This window comes from Oenanthe melanoleuca, chromosome 2, assembly GCF_029582105.1.
Source record: "Oenanthe melanoleuca isolate GR-GAL-2019-014 chromosome 2, OMel1.0, whole genome shotgun sequence".
NCBI lineage: Eukaryota > Metazoa > Chordata > Aves > Passeriformes > Muscicapidae > Oenanthe > Oenanthe melanoleuca.
Genome location: NC_079335.1, coordinates 101,530,790 through 101,553,535, shown reverse-complemented (window position 1 = coordinate 101,553,535; position 22,746 = coordinate 101,530,790). Strand labels below are relative to the sequence as shown.

Genomic DNA, 22,746 nt, shown 5'->3' with positions numbered 1-22,746 from the left:
ATTCATTTTCTGTCCAAAAGAGGTTATGATATATAAAATCATGTGGAAAAATCATACATATGGAAAAGAAAGTATTTTTTGGTTCCACTTTGCCAATGTGGAAATGAAGCATGTTAAGTCTACAGTCATGATCATGAAGTAATGATAGGAGATAGGGAATGGACCTGAACCTTGTCTAGTTGCAGTTTTGGACACACCACATCAAGGAAAGTGGTGGCTTCAATTTCATCTGAATGGCAAAAAACATTCCCCAAATTCTTGCACCAACTCATCTCCTGCTTTGAAAATGACAACACTGCTAAAACCTGGACATGCCATAACCCCCCATCTGGGGGAAACAGGCTGTCCATGGGCCTTTACACCTGAAAATGCTGTCCTGGCCTGGAGGGCACTCACCGCTGTTGCTGCGTTTCCTGCATATGTTAAGTGTGCCTGCAGAGCTATTGCCTTCCTCCGGAACTTCCAACAAGTCAGCTGTCTGCAGGAACAGAAACAGCAAATGAGACAGGATAAGGCAGAAAAAGTGACTGATGAAGTGAAATAAAAGCACAGCAAGAGTCTTTGGGAAATGCGGTACTTGAGTGGTGTCAGAGCAGAGCAGAGTCAGCCTAATGGGATGGAAGGAAAAATTTGATCTGGTGATGCACAATACATACCTACTCACAAGGAGCAGTGTAATCCCAGAAAAAAATTCCAGACCAAGTTTGGAGTCTGGAGCACAAAAGATTTTTGTAGTATAAAATAAAGTGAAAGTGCTTCTCTGTACAAAACAGAAAGGGCATGAGGGAATTTGCGATTCTGCAGATATACTAAATAGCTATCATCCAGGGAGATTGAGTATTTGTTGAAACTACTGAGTTTTAATATATCAGCTCTGAATACATTATTCAGTAAAATAACTGTAATGTAAGGGTCATTTAAAATCTGTTAAAATGCTGTAAAAGAAAGAACTAGAGTGCAATGGAGTGGATGAAGTCAGTCTTTAAATAGTCTGCCCTCACTTTCTTTTTAAACTGTCATTTGGCCAGTATTGTTAGGGAAATTGAAACATAACTGTTGCTTTTAGAATTACTATGATTTCTTCTTTGCATCATATTAATGTTAGTCATGATTAGGGACCCTGTGTTCCAGGGTATAGGAAAACGTGGGATGATATAATCTCAAGCCTCAGAAACATACTCTGAATACAGCACCAGATTCCTTGGTTGAGTAGTCAGCTTCTCCTTGTATAGCCCAACAGGAATGAGGAGCTCCTCCAAACAACTCTGTGCGAGTCTGACCTTAATAAAACTTTAGTCGTTGAACTCTCAACATCTTTGATAACCAGAAAAAACCCAAAGATTGAACATGAGTCAGGTGCTTTCTCTAATCTAAATAAATGTAAATATTTACACTGTTCCTAAGATTCATTTGTTTCTAGCTCACAAATTTTAAGTCACAAGAAGGATTTAATGTTATTGTATGATGTTTTACAATTATACCGTACACACAGCTTGCTCTATTGCTTTGCAGTCTTGTGGCTGAACATCCCTGTTTTTGTTTAGGAAGCAGAATTTGAATTGCTTTATAGATTTTATATGTTAGCTTTTTTTCCCCTTTTACTAGTGTTGACAGCAAAGCTATTTTTAGAAAGTACTTTCACAATTTTATTTCTCCTATCTAGTACTTTACTAGCTATTTGTCCATGAAGGAAATCAATGAACAAAGGGGTTGAAAGTAGATTTGTGCCACAGGTGTTTTGTGGCTATCTTGTTTCCCTTGTTATTTTAAGAATATATACTTTGCTGCTCTGTTGCTTCTTGTTTTTAGACTCAGCCTTTTGCAGCAGGTCATGTTTGTCTTGCATCTTGCCCAAATAGGTCACCCGAGGACAAGAAGGCACTGCAATAGCAAAGTTTACACAGATCCAGTGTAGAGCATATCCATTGATTCTGGTTCCTGGGTGAAGAAGAGAAAGACTGGCTTGTTGAAACACTAACTCCCAGGTATTTTTTAGCTCATTGCTACATGTTTCTCAGTTTTCACAGACTAGCTTCATTATTGCTGATTAGCAATTAATGTTATTTTGTTAAGTTCTAGTGCATATGGGATGTGTAGTGACTGTCTCTTCAGTATATACCTCACCCAAAACCTTCTGAGGAAACCTCATTTACCGTTAATGACTTTTTATTGAATGACTGCATGACAAACGGTCTAATAGAAATGACAGAGGTGCAAAGCTGATTTTGAGAGAAGCTGATTCACAAAAAAAATAACAAGAACTAGATTCACATTTGCATCACCTCAAGTAACTTTTTGTATAAATGTGGGTTACAGAAGCAGAGTTTTGAAGCAAGCAGTAGGTAGTAAATCTGGAGCATATGGACGATTTCTTTTACGGGAAATGCAGAATCTGGGTGGAAAAATCCATCTACACAGTTCAGTCATGTTAAAAATACTTTGGCTAGTTTAGAGGAAGATGGTTGTCTCTACTTTCTGCAGACATGAACTGCACGCAGTATGAAAGCTTCATGGTTGTAGGGGCAAGGTACAGCTCCTACGCCTGTCACCTTTGCTTTTAACCTTCATCAGGAGCAGTTTTGCTTTGCTGACCCAGAGTGAGGCCTTGGACAGCTTGGACATCACCTGCGAGGTGAAGTAGTATCCCAGGTGTCCCCATATCCCTGGCATCCCTAGTTTGATGACATGGCAGAACCATGAAGCACATTCTATCTCCCAGGCCTGTGACTTAGCACAGCCTTACAGCTGCATTGCTGCTTCTGCTTGGAGAGGAGCAGATAGCCCAGAAATGAGGATCACTGCAGAAAGGTCATAGTCCCTCTGAGTTAGTCCCACTAACTACACGTGCTTCTAAGGGCTCTGTGCCACATCCCTGTTGCAGTCACTGGTCAGTACCTACTCCCAGGTTACACATCAGTTTTTAAGGTCCACAGCTCCATCATTTTGCTCAGGGTTGTGTCTACCCTGTTTTTTATTCTTGTCTCAATCCACAAGCTCATGCTTGCAAAATGTATGGTCTCTCAAGTCTGTTTATTCAATTCTCTAATGTCTTCTATTTCCTGTATGCTGACACACGTTACATTCTCTCTAAGCTTCAATACTCTGGAGAAATTCCTGTAATGAACTTGCGTTCCTAATTCTACACCCACATCTCACCTAATTGTGATCAGCTCCCTAGAGGAAGCTGACACAGTATTAGTGATTTCTCTGCTTGAGTTTTCATTTATAATTCAACATAGACTTTATTGATTTAGAAAGCAAAAATTACATATGTAGAAATTTTGTTTCAAAGGGAATTAAATAATTGAAAGAAAGAAATGTAATAGTGTGACAGAAGGTAGAGTCACTTTAGTTTTAAAAAAAGAAAAGGATGTTAGCAAATTCCTTTTAAGGCACAAATGGGGTAGGATAGAGGACATGTCCCTTAAATCCCTTGCAGGCTTCACTTAATTCTTGCTTAAATTAGTTTGTCTTCTTTCCTGCCTGACACAAATTGATGCCTGTTTAGAGTCCACCTATACCACCTGAGATTACAAATCAGTCGTGTGAGTGAGAATGCATTTAAATGCCAGGGAAATGTTGTACCAAACATATACAGATACTAGCATCAATTAATATTAAGCGTATAAGTATTTGCTTTGAGACCTGGAGACCAACTCTCATCATGTCTCTGTGCTCAGTAATTTGTCTTATGAGGTGTGTGCAGAAGAGATTGTCAGAAAATGTGAGTCTGATTTTTAGAGATGACAACCAGCTTTAGCCTCCAGTGAATTCAGGTATTATATATATATATATATATATATATATATATATATATTTTTTTTTTTATTTTTTTTAATGGGGAGAGTAGAGAGGGGAGGATCTCTTGGCAATGGAGGAGGACCTCAAACATAGGTGTAAGCGCCTGTTTATACGAGGCTGAGAGGGTAGGAAATGTTCTTTCAACATCGTGAAGGAGCTCCTGATCTTGTGGATTCAAATACTAGGATAAATAACCATTTCTGTAAGGAAGAAACTGGCAATTGTTACTGTTGAACAAGGTATGGGTACAGCAAAGGCAGGGCTAAGAGAACTATCACTTCCCTTGCTCTCCACCTCTTCTGCCACGGTCCTTAAGAAAGTGACTTTTATGATTTGAGAGACTGAATGACAAACATTAGCATTAAGGCTAAAACCTCACTGTCTGGATACAACAACCTAATCACACCTGTCTATATTGGAGTTTGGAGAGAGAAGCCCTGATCTGTAATGCCCCCCTCACAATTCTGCATTGGACAGGGGTGGAGGTCCCAGTCCCTTGCTCTGTTGCAGTAGCAGTGTCTTAATTTTGTCTGGGCTTGTACTGGGGTAATTTACTTTTAAACCAAGGTTCTGAGGACTCCAACTCATCATTATCACTTGTACGAAGGGCAAATGGCCACCATCAACAACAGGCACTTGCATCTACTCCAGCCTGACAGTTCAATATCTCGGTTACACTTCTATATGGATATGTAAAATAAAAATATTAATATTTCCTTTCTCAGTCTGATAAAAACAGTTTACTAATTTAATTAGTACTTCTCTCTTTTTCTTAAGAGTCATCTAAAAGATACATAAAACTTGAATTGGCAAAGATAACAAGTTTTCTGGTCTCAATATGGGAGCTAAGAGTAGGATTTTAGGGGTTTTTTATGGTTTGAAAGACAAGTTTTGTGAACTCTGACACAAACTCATGTAAATGAATATCTGTTGCTCCTCCAGAAAGAAAATGGAAAAATATGTGGGATACTTACAGAGTTTCTGTTGGGAGAGTCAGACCCACTTCCAGAACTTCCCTTTTTGGTTTTTTGTGCTAAAGAAGTCCCAAAGCGGAGAGCTTCATAAACAGGATCAACCTTATTTCCACAGGCTGCAACAGGAACAAAACATACCTCAGTCAATACCTAAAGGATATTTCTGGTCATGTTCCTGCTTACCTTGAAACAACACTTGCCTCCACCAAGAGGTTGAGCTGTATGCTTAGAAACAATTTGAGAAATTGTCTTGATAATAAGTGAGTGTTGAACTTAATGGAATTGCTGTCAATTTTCTGCTGCCTCTCTAGTCCCATAAAGATTATCCTCCTCTCATACTAGCTTTTCCATTCTTGGCCATTGCTATCACCTGCTATCCTCCTTCCCTAATCATCATTGATGCTACCTACATGGAGGTAAGAAAGACAAAGTACCAAGAGGTTCTAATCCATGTTTCTCTAACAGTAACTTCCTGGATTGCTCTCAACAGTAGCTTTCCCTCATAGCTAGCCACAAAAATCATCTCCCAGGGAAGAGAAATGATGTTTTCACTGGGAACAAGCAAATTCAGCTAAAACTCTCTTCTACATATTGCATTCTGGGACCTCGACTTCCGTTGTGACACAAGGCCGTGGGCATGTAGAATATGGCACATTTGTAGCACTGCATAGAAGGAGGGAAATTTTAGCTAAAGTACTGAGAAAACAGAATAGATTTTGTATTTTGATTAGAGCAAAGCACACTTCATTTTTTCGCCAGAGTTTCTTCAAAATGTTTCTATTACTTCTGATAAAAATGATGGGTGTTTTTTAGAAGGAGAAACTTAGATTAAATCCTTGTAATTATTTTTTTTTAAACTGCTGACAGTAACAATGCAAATATGATCAGACAAGTTGTTTTAAACTGACTGTCTAGTTTTAGCTTTGATTTTTTGCACTTCCAGATCTGACTGGTAAGAGTACTAGTGGGGAAAAAATTTTCCAGAATAAACTTAACTTGTCCATTTCAAAATGTTTCTTTTCAGAAATTTGGTATTACAGTGAGGAAATAGTGGTCTTTCAAGTACTGAGACAATGTGTAGACATGATCAAGGAAAAATATGAGGAAAGTAAGAAATATGGGTGAAAAAGGACAGGAACCTAGCAGCACTCCTCAGAAGCCAGGGGTATTTGAATACCCCCTGCTGTTCTGATCTCCCTGCCTTTTTATCTGTTTCTTCCTAGCTCAGATCCTCATCTCAATATTTCACTTCTAAGTTCCTACCTTGATTTCAGGTAGTTGTTATTATAAACAGGGTAATTGCTAAGAGGTATGCATACAGGGTTTTTAGTGAAACACACAATGAACACACCCTCTCCTCTTCTAGCTTTGTATCTTTGAAGTGGTCCTTTCCTGAGATGGCAGAAGGGCATCCAGTCACTGAAAGGAGCTGGATGGCTGTTGAGGGTAAATACCATGGCTGGAAGCCTGCCACTGTTGTTGCAGAGCATTGCCAAAGGAAGACTGAATAGAAAAGCAGTCGAAAACCTACCAATAGGCATCACTTCTTTGATGCAGCCAAACTGTTCATGAATGAGTAGTGGAGAGCTGTAGTACCGTCGAAATCCCTTTGGCTGGAGGGAGAAAAAGCAAAAACAAGTGAAGTACATTTCTTGCCTTGATTGATGAAGTAGAAATAGCCTCAGCTCTTTGGTTAATTGAACATTGTGTTGAGGCCGAAAATTTGCCTCCTGTTGTCCAAACAGTGAGGTTTAGAGATCACAGGTTCGTTTGATTTTTCTCCTAGAAAAAAAAAAATTTCCTATATTTATGTGGAAGGAGGGGCTCATTTTCAGCTCTCCTTTTTCTTTTGTCTTACACAAAAGCAGCACTAATTAATTGCAGAATCATTAGAGGTTCTAGGAAGTTTCCCTCTTCCTATCTTCTTACATAATGTGAATTTGCATTGTGTTATATTTGTTAAACATGTGACTATCCTTCCCCACCATAATTCCAAATCTTCATGTTCCCACATATGCACATGTGAAACCCAAAGAATATAGAACCTTTCTATAGGTTTTTCTAGGGTTTACTGCTGACTGATTGCAACTTCACTTTATTTTGTTTTGGGGCTTTTTTTGGTTTTTTTTTTTTTGGTTTTTGTTTTTGTGGGTTTATTTTTCCTTTTAACTTGTAAGATCAAAAAATTCTCCCAGATATTCCCACAGTGTCCAGTAGAGAAATGCACCATAACAACTCAAGCTATATTAAAGAATACCATAATATGGAAATAATGGTACCTATACCACTTTAAAAAATGTATCTCAATTCAGGCAAATGCTTAGTACTCAAAATGAATGCCTCCAAGGCATTGGAATTTCACAAATGGTCTCTCCAATTTCTAATGTCTGCAGGCTATGAGAACTTCTAGTCACAGTGAGAAGTGAGGAAGATTTGCAGAGATATGCATCTTTTCCATATTCATTCCATGTTCAGTGTACATCAAAATCTGATAGACAACTAGTTCTTTAGGTAACGAGCTGCAGATAAGACTGAAAAAGACTGAGGGGACTGATAATCTTGGAGTCTTAGAGGAATAAGTTCCAGATTCTTCAGCCTTTGTTTGCCCCCAAGCTAGATTCAGACAGAGCATCAGCATGAGCTTACAAAACTCCTGTGACTTTGCTGTAAATTTGGTCTCTATTTTTTTATTTTTGTAAGCTAGCAACCACAAGAGCTGAGGCTGGAATCAAGAAATACATGAATCAATTAACATAAGATAATATTTGCCTTGTCCAGGGCTTGTCATTTAGCTCTTCACAGACCAACTTCCTATACCAGAATGCCTCATACTAGAACTATGATTACGATTTAGATACAGAAAGACTTGCCTCAGGGATAGAAATAACAATAGCTTTCAGTGAACACTCTTGGACAGAAAAGATCTTTCCAGTGAAAGGTGGGGTTTGTAGCACTGTTGAAGTCAGTACTTGTATTTTCCCATCGCTTAACACAGTAAAACTGGCTTTACTGTATAGTTGTCTCAAGTGCCTTCAAATTGCAACAAATCTGAGAACATCTGAAACATGAATCTACGTATTCACTTTTCATATTCCAACTGGCATTTTCCAAGTTATTTTCCCGAAAGTAACCAAAAGGAATAATATTCCTGTAACAGTCAACAAGTTGGGTTAGGATTGTCTCAGACACAGTGTACTGCCATTGCCAGTCATGAGATTTTGCTGCTCAGAGGGCAATCCAGGCACCAAAGTGCTGTGTCCATACAGAGGCAGGCTCTTCCCAGCCTCTCCTGATGAGAGATTGCTTCAAACTCTGTGGTGTCTTACTGTGAAATATCCTTTGGTTTTCTTTTTAAGGCGAATTATGTTTTTTTAATTCAAGCCCTAATAGTGGAGAAAACAATAAAACATAATTTGAAGGATTTTTAATTTGTTAAACCCTACTGAAAAACTATGATTAATTTATAGCATTCTTTGAGATGTTTACACTACAGCGAGCAGAGTTGAAATCAAGGTAATTAAATCTGTTAGCTAGCTAAATTTTTTATTCTTTAACTGTATTTTAACATTCACAAAGCAGACGACATTTATGCTTTGGTTTTGTTTGCATTCTTTTGCAGCAGCAACTGCCCAAATTGACAACAGGGCACCACCTGCCTTCACTTTTCCCACCTCAATAAAATGATCTGGTTTGGGTTCTATTAAAGCAGAAGCTAAATGCACACTTGGGGTTCAGACACACAAAGGAAGTGGCTCCAGCACAAGCTGCCCTGGGCTGCTCACTTACCAGCTTGCCCATGCAACGCTGCTGTCCGATACTGTCTGCACACTTGTGGTGGATGCTCATCTTACAAGCCTTACAGCGCAGTCCATGCTTAGCATTTTTCCCTGTGAAACACACAGAAAAGATTGAATTCGGAAAAATCAATAGTTTCCATCCATTTAAACAAGTGACCTGGAAGAACTAATGAGGTCAGTTGCAGTAGAGCAAATCCTGACAGCATGCTTTGCCTTACCTACTTTTAAAAATGCACATTCGTACACCCATTTTCTTTATAGCCTCTCCATTTTAGGCATTTGTCCCCCAGACTCTTTCCCGGGCTGTTGCTGCCTTTAGATATATATTGGATTATGCTCTGCTATATGATAATCTGACCAAGAGTGTCTCTGCCTCACCAATACCAAGCAAAATCCCTTTGAAAGGTCTTGGCATGGCTGTGCATGGCTGAGGGAGCCACTGAAGGAGCACCCAAGCTTTGGAGCAACTCTGGGGAGCTGGGCCACCAGTGAAGGCTCAGGTTTTGTGGGTGAGAGATAACACCAGGCATGTGTGAGAGAGTTAGCCCATGCCATTGCTCACCCACAGGAAAACACATCCTGGTTTGTGTGGTTTCTTTTTCCTATGTGGTTGCACTGGATTAGTGTGCTGTGAGGATTTTTTCAGTTGTAGTTTCTTTTCAATTATACTCAAAACAATACTGACAATTGCTCCGAGGGACTGCTGCTCTCACCATCCTGGGCCAGAGCTCAGAGGGTGCAGGGAGGGCTCCTTGCATATCCCTTAGTGGGGCAGTGAGAGTGCCACGAGTTTGACCGTGCTTTCTTCCCTTGTCAGTTGAAAAGTTATGTGTCACAGATAGAGAAGCTACAGCAGAAATTTTGTTCTAAAGAAGTAGAATTCTCCCACTAGGCCAAATGTAGCTCTGCATTAGATTCAGTGAGGACCAACTCTTAAATGACAGACCCAAGTCTGCTTGCATCCAGGCAGGAACAGTGACTTTTATTCATACAACCAGAACGCTTCCTAAACTATGCAGAAGCGGTGACACTGCAGCAACTCTTTTATCCCCTGTGCTGGTTGTGAATTGAAGGCACCTGGGGGGAGGGCATACTCGGAAGTTTTTCTCCCTGAGAACTTCGTCTGTGAGTTGATGGGACCAACTGGAGGCTGGTTTGGTAGTTGACAGCCTGACCAATTACAGAAGTTAGTTCCCTTCTGTAAATTCACATTTTGAAGCAAGTAAAACCCTAGAAAAGCCTCTTTTGTTCCTGGCCTCTCACAAGGTAACACTGACCGGTCTGGGCCCCCTCCCATGCGGTCCGGGCCGGGCAGTGGTGGGCTTGGGAGGCCACCGGGCCCCGTTTTCAAACAGGGACCCCGATAGCCAGGGGGAGGAGACGCCCATTGCTATGATCATGGCCCCTTCCCGCCCCCCCGGGGCGTTCCCGCTGAGCCCGCCCACGTGGCTCTGGGGGAGAGGCAGCTGAGTCCTGTTCTGCACAGCCCTTCCACACCCTTGCTTGCTGGGCAAGGTGGAGAGAAGGCAGGTGCCGGCGGGCAGCCCTCGCCCAGCTCCCCACTGCGGCCCGACTGTCCTGAGATCCTGGCACCACTCCAGGATGGCCGGCCGCAGCCTCTGCATCGTCTGTGTGAGATTTTAATCCTTCCAATTCTCAGATAAGACTTGCAGACCTTCAATCCCCCTTTGAGTGAGAGGAAAAGGAACAGAGAAGATACACCAAAGTCAGTGAGGCAAAAGCCAAGTTCTGGGTGGAAGGAGAATGAATAGACGCTGTGAAGGTTGGCTGAAAATCCTTTTATAAGCTAAAGGGATGGACTGAACTATACTAAAAATTCCTATAAACCGTGGAAAAACACATGGGGGGCTGGAGTGTTCGGAAAATCCTTTGCCCCGAGGGAAAAAGGGGGATCTCTGTCTTGCAGATGAAATATGAATAGAAAAAATGAGAAATGAAGAGAACTTCTGCTTTTGAACAGTTCATTCTTAAAAGTAAATACCTCATGAGTTTAACATGGCCCAATAACGCAGTTCGGGAAAGCTGTGAAGATAAAATAAGTTAGTAAAAGGTGAAGCCACGAGAGAACTGTTTTTTTCCTCTTGTGGAAAAAACCCTAAAACCGAACAAAAAGGAGACTTCGCTCTCTAAAGTAAACTAAAAAAAAAAAAAAATTTAAGTTGGTTACTGACTGAAGGGTTTCTGTGTGTTGTTAAGGAGTGGAAGGGGGGAGGAGGAGGTGGTCTGAAAGTTTTATTCTAAATTTATTATTTTATTTGTGTTGTTAATAAAGTTTTTCTTTACATCCTTGTAAGTTTTAGGCCTGCCTTGCTTTTGCTCTTAATTCTATTTCACAACAGAAAATGAGTATATTAAAATTAGCAAATCTAAACTATAAGAGCCTACAGGACTGTGTAAAGGGAATGAGTATACAATGTATCTGTTCATTATATCCACTGCGAGAATGAGTATGAAAGGAGGTTAAAAAAACCCACTAAAAACTCTTGACATTTTAACCAGCCTTCATTAGTCAGACATGATAAATATTAGTCCGAAGGATCCTGCATCTGAAAGTACCCACTTAGCTTAGTGGTTATTTGAATAGTCAGCACCATGTACTTGCTGCCAGTTTCATTCAGCAGATTGCTACCTCAGAAAGAAGCACTTCAGGGAAGGTTTCATCAAGTTGGTGCCATGACCCAAGCCTTGTGTTCCACTTGAAGTGGCCACTTGCAAGCCAAATAAGGCAGGCTGAGGTAGTCATGAGCTGTTGCAACGAGCTGGGCTCAGATGCTTCACCTGTGTGCTTCCTTTAGGGCAGGGGACCGAGATCCTTCCCACCTTCCTACAGAGACTGCTGGAGTGATAGGGACTGAATGGGGTTGAGCGTGGGGTGTGCCCCAGGGGCTTCAAGGGAGTGGGATCAGTGCCTGCTGTCCACTTGTTGCTTCTTTCAGACACCTTTCAGTATGTGCAGCCATCCTTTCCTCTTTTCTGGGGTATTTTTTCCTAGCAATCACAGGATTTCTTAGAAGAACACATGCCTGTTTGTTTGGTCTCTATTTCCTGCATGGTTGCACTTGTATTGGTGTGCTGTGAGGATTTTTTAAGTTACAGTTTCTTTTCAATTACATGTGCTTAAATCATTATTGACTTCTGCGGGTTTGTGCTTTTGCTACTGATGATGAAATGCTGAATCACCCTTCCTGGTAATCAACAATTGGCGCTGAGAAAAGAGTAGTTCCCCCACAGTTTTTCATTATGTTTATAAGGCAGAATGAAAAAAGGAAAATGACAGTTGGCCTATGCAACACGTCAGTCCTTATACTGGGACTAATTCTGCTCTCATGCTGGCTTGTACCAAGTTACTCCTAAGATTTAGCTGTGAAAAAGCAGACAGTATCACAGTCCTTCCTGCTGGCTATGCTATGCTCTTCCAGCCATTTTACTGTTAACTTTACGAGATGGATATTGGTCTTTACGTGTTATAACCATGTGATCACAGAAGATACACATTTGTCAAAACAACTGTGCCTCCAAATGATGTGCAAAATGAATGTGAAGCATCTGTGTTGCTTTTGAAAATCAAACTTGAACTGTTTCAGAACAGAAATCTGTGGTCATGTGAAAATGAGTAAGACAATTACAAAAGAATAACACTGTATTTCCATTGCTGAGTGCCGTATTTTTACATCTGAGTAGCTAAGCAGAGGCTTCAAAGAGAAGAAAAATATTTCAGTCACACACTTGAGTCTACAAGAAGTCTTTGTAAACCAAAATGAAATCCCTGTAACTACCAAAAGCTTCAATATTCAACCTATTTTCAGTTTGAACTACTTAGTTTATGGCAGGGCTAGTTTAGAAAAAATTTCCTTGTGTCTTCCTGCCTCCCACTGAGGAATAACTACGGAGCTTGGAAAAGAAGCATTTATGCTGTATTTATGCTTAACCACCAATGGTATTTTTACAAGACACCTATTTTTTTGCCACAGAATAATTCTTTCTCTTCCCCATTACACTAAGCCACTCAGAGAACCATGGCTACACTATTTCAAAACTAGTGCATGCCAGAAATCAGGTAACTTGAGATTCTGAAATAAGGAACAATCACAGCTCACATCATGGAGAAGAGATTGAATTTAGTACATGTGCAAATGAGACCAGTGTTTGACTCATTGCATCAATTTTTGGCTTCCCACTTATGCAAACTTATTGACCTTGCAGATGCCTGAATGGGACAGGTTTTAGGAGACATCTGGTAGCTTGAAATAGTGAAAAAGCAGGCAGAACATGCATCTTGCAAGGAAGTTATTTAATACTGAGTAAGTACAGTGAGAATTCTACAGTCATGCAGTGGTATAAGAGAGTTATTTCATTATGCCTAAAGTACTGGTACAGGATACTGCAATGTGTTGAAACATTATTTTCCAATAAGTTCTGGAAATCATAAGAAAGTTCAGAATTTGGTCTGAACATACATTAAATAATAGAAAATAAGGGTATTAATGACTCTTATAAAAGTAAAAATAAAAATTGACCTTGACAAAGATAGTAACAAGAATAGCAACAGCTCTGGCAACACAATAGGGCGGACTATTTGAGGATAATTTTTTTTTGTTGCCATAGGGTACCAGGTGTTGTTTGAAGTTGAAAACCTCTCTGTGATGTGCTTATTCCCACTGGGTTAATCTTTCTATGGATTGAAACATGGGGCAGGGGAAAGGTAAGGAGAGAGCTGGTTATAGCACTGTCTGGAAAATGCAGTGCTCCAATTAGTGAAGTCTCGGACACTAACACAGTTTCCTCAGGTACGTCTGCTGAACATACATACTGATGACCTACAAGGCTGACCATCGCTGTCTAGGTTGATTCCTGTTCCCCTAAATTGCTGATGGCTACTGTTTATTTCCACCAGCAGATATTCCCTTATACCAACGTTAAAGCAAAGCTGGAAGCTACTGATACTCACGTACAGTAGTCACTGCTATGTCTTAGCCCACCTGGAATAATTTCAGTCAGTCATGGATCAGAAATACAGGAACTAAAGCCTTAACAACTAAGCTCCACTTGGAGTAAGCTAACTACCTTTTTCTCTGGCTTTCATTCAAAAGGAGAGTAGAGTAACAGCTTTGATAACTTTGCTATTACCTTCAAAGAGTAATCATCCCTCCTACCTTCTTCTCCAAAGACCTTTACTAAGGTTACTTAAGCTGGTTGTTAAATACTGAGCAGGACAGAACAAAATTTTGCTTGGTCACTTCTTGGTTGCTGTCTGGGGATGTGATTTTTCACTATTTTTATTCAAGACACACTACTATATTCACCAAACAGAGCAGACAGTGTTTGATGAATGGGCAGTTCTATTCAACGTTTATTTGTTAGTTTCCTTAGTCAGTGTGTATCTTTAAGCACCATCTCTTGAGTACCATGTTAGCCTTACCCCAAATACAAAGTGGTTAACGGCCTCCTGAGCTGTCTTACGGGTTCATGTCTTTGTCTCTTGCCAATACTTGTATGAGATGGCTCTAATTTAGGGGACTAAGGGGTAAAACTGTCAGAGGTTGCACTAATATTATTTTGGCCCACATGCTATTGTTTAAGTTATAGAAACTGCAAACTCTAAAGGTGGGGGTTTAGAATGGAAAGTACTAGATATGTTTATCTGACTTATAGTATCCATGAACACTTAACATGTCCTCTTCAGTGAACGAAGTGGAGCCAATGTAGTAATGAAATTCATATAGGGAAAAAACACACAGACATTTGAACAAATGTCCTTTGTGTCCTATTCCTTAATGTATCAACTATCTCCAAGTCTGTACAGGATGGTATTCCTTTTCCAATGAAAAAAAAAAAAAGCCAAAACTGATGAAATAAACAGTATTTCACTGGAAAACTGAAAAAAAGAGGAAAATTCAGGTCAGAATACTGAGTAGCTCTTAAATAAACTTACAAATTAGGTTCTGCCCAGTAATTTTCTTCAGATATAATGTATCTGGAAGGATTCATTGTTTGTAGAAACAGGTCATGTTTAATAACACTTCTCTAGAAATACTCTGTGACTGGGTCAGCTCCCCTTTGAATATCTAAACTAGTGGCTAGGTTTTCCAGAACAGTCATGTAAAATTGAATCTTAAACTGTTCTGATAATATGACCTTAAATACCACTAAAAGGACACACTACATTACTTCTGTAAATTTAAATCTTTTTTGGAGGAAGCCTAAATGGAAACAATATCTCAATATAGGTGAATGGAAATATTTGGAGGCAGAGAAGGATAGAGAGAACAGGGCAGAATTTGATTCCAACTCTTTTTGTCTGTGTTTCCTACAAAAGCAGTTTAGTAACTACTGTGCATTTCAGGAAAGTCACATTTTTCCTATGGAATGCAAACGACAATCTGCTTGTTACACACACAGAAAGGGAACCTGTATCATCCTCTTAGCCAGCACAGCTATGACCACAACACTGTTGGCTGATGCTTTTCGCCTATTGTTCCAAGTTTAAACATAAGATTAATAACTGGAGAGGGAGAATAAGCCCTGCAGCCTGGAGAAATTTCAAAGAAAACTGCAAATGTTGGTAATAACATGATGTTATGTTGACTGTATAAACATAACTATATTAGGAACTTACACCAAAGTGAGATAAAAACCAAAAAAGGAGAGCATAAAAGCATTCAGGTCTATTAAAGAGAGAAAGAGGAAGGAAAAGAGACAGAGAGAGACTGTCACCTCCAGCTAATCTAGCTATGACCCAACCACAATTTTTTATATTCTAACTGAGAGGAACATACCGGTCAGAAATTGTTTTGATTTAAAACTTTCAAAAATAAATACATTTAAAACTACATAATTTCCATAGCACTTCAACTTCTGCTGTGGGAGGCTGATAAAAATAATGAGTGTCTTGCTCTTTTCTCCCTAAATGCATTTACAGTTGTCACCAGAAAGCTTCATCCAGGCCAAAATTTATGGGAAATGGAGAACTTTAAGCAAGCTAGGCATTATTGCAGCAGTGAAGGGTTAGGATATCACCTTAAAAAGAGGAAATCCCTGAAATGGTACTAGTGCCTCTGCAGTTATCTCTAAGCCTTTGTGCACTCTACTCTCATGCCCCCTTCTTAGTTTTTAATTACTTGGTTTTGAATAAAAGCTCTGATGCTGAAAGAGATTACTATTTTAAAAAATTCTTCTGTAGCTGCTTCCTGTCTCTGTGGCTGGCTGCTGCTGGACAAGTGTTTCTACTTCTCCTGTTCTATCTCAATCAAGAGCTGTGAGGAGATCAGAAAATGGCATTTTCTACACAAGACATCCAGATCTTTAAAATTAAAAACCTTGAGCCTAATTCATCCAAGCCACTCACTTTGTAAGAATGAGCTGGGAATGAGCTTCCTCAGCCTACAGCCTCCCTGAGTGCCACCTGCCACCTTGGGAACTATGCTCTCTCCTAATGCTGGGCACCCTTCTAATATTTTACTTTTTAACTGATGCTGCCCCATCACTTTCCCTAGCTGACATTTTAGGGAGTATAGAGATGCAGATCCTCAGTTGTTCATTAGGTGAGTCATAGACCAAAGCTTGAACACAGATTTCCCCGGCCACCCTAGAGGGCTGAACACTGGAAGTCATTGCTGCCTGATACCTGATTGAGAATTCAAATTGATGGACACAAAGTTACTCTTTAGTAATGAGATTTTTTTCTTTATTAAGTTGTGGGTTGGATTTTTTACAGTTAAATCTGCCAGTTCAAAATGTACAGTGGGTGCATTATATTTATAATTTATATAATTTATATAATTTATATAATTTATATAATTTATATAATTTATATAATTTATATAATTTATTATAGTTTTTTTATTTATATAATTTATTATAATTTTGAGTGTATAAAATTTATAATTTCTTGGAATGAGGTACACTGTACAGGGATGTCCAACAACATGGAACTAGAGGAGGAACCTTCGAACTTGGGAGCAAGCTGCCAGGTCTTGACCTGGTGTCTTGATGGCCTGAAATGTCTTGTTCCCCTGCGTCTACCTTGTGCCACTCTAAACCAAATAGAGTGTGGAGAGAAGCTGGAGCTTGTATATTTATGTTCTGTAGAGTAGGACTTGATATCCAGTCCTGGTACCTATCCTGTTAAATGAATAAATTTTATATTATATGTCAATAAATTTTATATGTCACTGAGAGGTGTTGGTCCATTCGAGTGCCTGCCCCAGTTTCTCCATAAAAATATCCAATGTTTAAATAGCAAGAAAAGCTGCCTTGCTTGTATGCAGGCTACAAAACAGTGCACAAAATTAGAACTGACTTCCTAGTGACATAGTTTTCTTTAGAAATGACATGCTGAGAAAAAAAATGAGGCAGTATTAGGCAGTATCAGGTTTTTCAACAAGACTGTTATAGAGATGGAAAATATCCCTGCTAAAATAAAGTATTTTAAAAATTTGGCCATAAGAATTTTTTTCAAAATGCACTTTTTACATATTCAGCAGCTTTGCTATAAAAAATCTATCTCTGAAAGGAAATATCCACCTCCTCACTTCTTAAAATACAGCTCAGGTTTTTAATAATTTAAATGTTAATTAGGATGCTGGAACGCCATGATAAATAAACTAACAGCTATTATTGAAAGATAAAGTCCCAGTCCCCTAAACACTAAACATGCTAAATCATGTCTAACATTCTTTGCTCTAAACAAACTGGAACTGATATATCAATACCTACTTTTCTAAATAATTTTCAAGATTGATGAGCCTGTGGTTATAGATCTTTGAACTGGGCTACTTTGCTGTGGAGGAAAATATTTCAGAGAAGATAGACATAGATTTTCCTGTGGGAGGTGATGGTGCTGGAGCTGAACAGGACAAGGGAGCATGGAGAAATTAAGGTTGATGTGTTATCTCAAATGAGGACAAGCAGAGATGAATTGCTGATCTTGGTCTCAGTAGTATAACTACTGAGTTATTTTATATATATATATATATATATATATATATATATACTGAGTTATATTATAGTAGTATAATAATAAAATATACTCAGTAAACATAGTAACTCTTCTTGAGGTGAAGGTGAAGAAATTCAGATTTCAAACAAGATCTCCATTTTGACAGGCTCAGGTTACTTGCACCAGTGTTCTTACATGCTTTGAAATGAAAAGTCATCAGTTACAGCCTTTTTTTCCAGTGTTTTGAAAAGCTTTAAAAAAGCAGGTGAATTTTGTAAGGCTGCTCACATGTGCCAAAACCTACATCTTCCAAGGGCCTTGTACCATTGCAGAGGAGTTGGAAAACAGAAACCAGAAATCTGAACAAAAACTGTGATGTTAAATGAAGACCAGGACTGTGAGCTTGCTGAAAATGTGGGAAAAGAATTACAGAACAAAAGAAGAGTCTGCTCAGCAAAGAGATTTAATGTCCTATCTCCTCTGCTAATAGATTTTTAGCACAGCCTGTTGCTTATGTGGGTCTATCATTATCAATGGGCTTGAAATGAGAGACTGCTATTTGCCAGAAGATCAGGAAAATCAATTATAATTATAAAATGTTTCATTAAAAAAAAAAAAAGAAGCCCCATTATATATATATATATATATATATATATATATATATATATATATATATATATATCTGGTTGTTCGCTGGCCTTTTGCTGTTTCAGACTTTCTGACGGTTTGGGCTCTCTTCCTGCAGTAAAACCACTCCCTCACCAGCACAAGCTCCCAGTGTTGTTGCGCATCTATGTTAGCACAAACAGACTGGCAGTGCCTGCAGTGATGGGCCTTGCATGCAAAGGGCTGACATATGACTTACCAGGACTACAATTCCTCTTCCTCCCTCCTTTTTCCATTTTACAGTATCTAGTGATGGAGGTGGGAAATGGAGCAAAGAAGATAACTACATGGGGATAAAATCTAGTGCTTGGTCAGGATTTGGCCTTCCATTCCAAACCCATTTCTTTCCTTGGAACACACATAGCTAAGGAGGATGACAAGAAGCTAGAGGTGTAATTGACAGCATGATTTGCTGTCAATTTGGAGGGAATTCAGGGTACCACCATAAGTAACTAGGTAGTTACACCACTTTGGTGGGATCAGGTTTCAGGGTAGTTATTTCTACAGTTAGTCACAATGTACTTCTATCTTTCAGAATTTTGCAATTACATTTTATAGCAAAATGTGTTTCAGTTTCTTTTCCATGTGGAAAATATACAATCACAGAATCAATTAGTTTGGGAAAGACCTCTGAGATCATCGATCCAACCCATGACCTAACACAACCTTGCAAACCAGACCATGGCACTGAATGCTACATCCAGTCTCCTTAAACTCCAGGAACAGTGACTCCACCACTTCCCTGGGCAGCCTCTTCTAGTATCTGTTCCTGTTTTCTGTAAATTCTTCCTGATTTCCAACCAGTGGAAAAATATTCAAATGAAACCTTTCACACCAAGTACAGGCTGATGGTGGGATAGAGTGGGGGGGGGTGTTAATTTTTCCAGAAATAGTTACAAATTTCAGTGAAATCACACAGGTTGGGCAGTAAAAGTACTTCATTTACAGCTGGCATCTGCTCAAAGAGGTAATCTCAGCCTTCACTGTTATAATCTGAGAGAATTAATTACTTGACACATTGCAGTACTGGCATAAAACACACCTACAGGTACACTTCCATGTGGCATAAATGACTAATTATATAAGAAAAACTTCTGTCAAGTTATTGTACAGAAGTTTATGTAGCTCAGTAAAGCAAAAAGAATATTACCTGCCCAATGGTCAATTTGGACAGTGAAAAAACATGGGGACATTAAGCTGAAATTTTACTCTATTTCAAAATACTTAAGTCATTAATCAAAATCACCAAAAATCTCCTTTTTAACATTTTGTCTATCAACATGAATAATTAAATGCATAATTTATAAACTATCCATATTTAGACAGTATTTGCATTACCTGAATTCACCATGGATTCCAGTAGGAACAAACCAAGCCAACACAAGCCATAGATTTTCTCATTTACATATGTGCTCTACACCAGCATGGCTACATGGTTGGTTGTCCAAAAACCTTAATTAACATCAATCATAATTGTGCTACCACTATCAGGGGTAGGGAAACCCACAGGGGCATCGAAGGACTTGGCAGATATTATCTGTCAGTTGTGCAGTGTACAAAGCTATGGCATATAACGAAAGTCCAGCAAAAAGCAGATCATTGTGTCAGAAGGTACTGCATGGAGCTGAATGTCAATACAGATATTAAGATTTAGACGCTGTCATAGGCAAAGAACAGCTGAAATTGTGAACAGGAACAAGTAGCATGTAACTACTGTGGAAGTGTGTGGGTGAATGTTCGACATGTATGAAATGGGACCCCTGAACTTTAAGACAGGAGGCTGCTACTTGCAAGCTGCAACTGCTATTAGCTGCTAGAAATGTTGATAACACTCTAACTAAACAAAAGCAGTATATCCCAAATCCTCCAATTAATAAAGAGACCGGAGACCAGAGCACTAATAAAAACACTGATCATGTGCTGTTCTTATGTTCATACTTTATTTAGACTGGAGGGACTTGGTGAGCTTGGTTTCCAGAAAGAAAATCTGGTGGCAAGAAATGAGTTTCTGAGAGGAAGAAGTGGTCTTAGAAAAAAAAGAAGGGGGCCAAAGGTGAAGATCCTCGCCTGGGGAGGGATCTGGGAAATGTAGAAAGATCCTGAAGATGAGGACGCCATGTTGTACATCAGTGATGGACATTCAGTGATGGACATCAACGCCAGGGGATGCCCAGGAGCTGTGCCCGAGATGGGCATCTTCAAGTCACATCACAGCAGGAATAAAAACTTACTTGCTGCCTAACATTACTAGTAGTGACTCCTTAATGCAGGGAAGGGGAGACTTAGGGAATGAAAGGCTGGTGGGGAGGGAAGAAGTTAGCACAGGAAAAAATAAATAGGGCAAAATCTGTAATGCCACTGTTTATTCAATAAAACCTTCTACCCAGGTGCTCTCCACATTGGAATTTTTTACTGTGTAATAAACACTGTAAGACAGACGTCTCACTTTGCTGCTGTAAACAGATGTTGTAACATGATACAATTCATTACTTGACACATAGCAGTACTGGCCTAAGCTCACCTATAGGTACACTTCTATGTGGCACCAATTACTAATTAAATTACTACGAAAAACTTCTGTCCAGTGATGGATACAGACAACTCCCTGCATCTTATAAAGGAAACTACCATGAAACCACAATTTTCAACTACATGTCTTTTTCAACTGAGCATGTCTTCAGAATTAAAAGTCAGGACCCATGTGTTTGCAGCATCCATCTGTGTACAAGATAAATTATGTCAAAGAAGAAAACAGCTCCATATTGTGTGTACCCAGAAAACAAAAATTTTAGCAGTTTAGAGAAGAGCATTGGTGAAGTTGTGGTAGCTTGCATTCCTATTACCAAAGCAAAAAAACATGTGATGATCCAAGTGAGCCACAAGGATCACTGCTCTCTGAGACATCTTTCTATAGTAAGGGCAGCAACAAGCAAATGTGGGCAGGCACTTTACATGATGGCAGTGTGCTATTTCTTGTGAAAGCATTTCTTTTAAGTGTCTCATTTTTAGATTTCTGCAACTCAGAGTAAGGTAAAACTTCTAATAGTTTTGCTTCTAGGTAATGCTTTTGTCAGCTATTCAGCATTGTAATTATCCACATAGCAGTCACACTCTGGTAGATAAGGACTCTAAAGAGAAAAAGAATGTTTTTGCAAGAAGGTCAGCTTTGAAGAAGATGCACTTAATTTGCTTATCTGTAGGCACCCAATATCCCATGTGAGCTCTGGAAAAGTACATAGTAGGACATAAAATCCCTACTTGCATTCTGCTTCATCCCTTGGCTTTTAAAAAACCTTGAGCTTGCCATTGTGTTCTTCACTGGAGCTGATAGCAGGAGCAATGGTACCAAGAGCCTACTCACTATTAAGTAGGGTGTTTGGCGTTTTTAATGTACTTTTTGATTAAAAATCACCATGGCTAACATAATATTAAAATATTAATTGTAGATGTTCTAGAAATGCGTATTGTTTTCCATCTAATTAAACAGCAAATGCTGGTCTACATTTTTAAAGTCTCTTTTGACTGAGGATTAACTGCAGTTTCATATTAATAGCAATTTCCCCCAAATTAAAGTGAGCTTGAAAATTATCTAGTAACAAATGTGAAATATGTCTAATGCTGTTCAAGGGCAAATTCGAATTTAAAATACATTTCCACCTTCTTTTCTCAGCTAAGTAGTTCCTGATTATCCAATTTACGATAACATTCTTGCCTCATCTCAGAGGAGGAAGCCCTCCCAGTGGATAAACAAACTAAATATTTTCTTTTCAATATTAACTTTAAAGTATGTTTAACCCTTTTTTAACAAATAAAAATAATAGTTTAATGCAGGGATAATGTGTGGCTCCTGTAGCTTTTCTACAAATGTGGGGCTGTATGAGTTGGATACTTTTTGCCATATTTATCAAAAAATAGGAGTAGAAGTAGATGGAATACACCTATACTGTGCATACCATATGTGCTTCTATGTCTTTACTTCTGTTTATTCCCACTTTATTTATTTTAACAGACAAACTATCCACTGTTGGGACATTTTGGAGAGTCCAGATGATATTACTTATACCTGACTGTTCTATAACTAGCAGTTAAATGCATATTGTACATTTTGGGTAAATTACTACTTCATATTTCCATAAAGCTTTTGTTTGGTTCTTCTTACAGGGCTCCATGCAGAAGTGGGAAGGTCTATGCTTATGGAGATTTATTAACTCAAGAAAGAGATTGTAGGATTAAGCCAGGTTCAATTTCAATCTAATAGGGTAAAATGATTGTTTTACACCAATTTTTAGCAAATGTGTGTTAAAAAATGCAATGTTTTTGTTTGCCCTAAGTCTTACTGCAGCAGAGAGAGATGACTTAAGTGTCTCACTCACCCTGACTCTCAAAAGTGCTAGAAGATTTAGGTGCCCAGAGCCATTCATTGTCGTCAACTGAAACCAAGTGTCCTAAATCCAGGAGTAAATTTAGTGGAGGGAAGGAGGAGGTAGAGGCAGGGATTGTAGATCATTTAATAATAAATAGCATGGCACCCACCACCAGTTATTGAAAA

The 22,746-nt window shown here is 39.0% G+C and overlaps 1 protein-coding gene across 1 annotated transcript in view; it reads right to left on the bottom strand.

Annotated features, from left to right (window-relative positions):
- STAC (SH3 and cysteine rich domain) overlaps positions 1-22,746 on the bottom strand; it is a 73,832-nt gene that overhangs the window by 20,193 nt on the left and 30,893 nt on the right. The window contains exons 3-6 of the mRNA XM_056485664.1: positions 8,562-8,662; positions 6,307-6,388; positions 4,776-4,891; positions 397-478 (exon numbers count right to left, since the gene is read on the bottom strand). Of these exons, the coding sequence (XP_056341639.1) occupies positions 397-478; positions 4,776-4,891; positions 6,307-6,388; positions 8,562-8,662 (381 nt within the window). The remainder of the gene's footprint in view (positions 1-396; positions 479-4,775; positions 4,892-6,306; positions 6,389-8,561; positions 8,663-22,746) is intronic.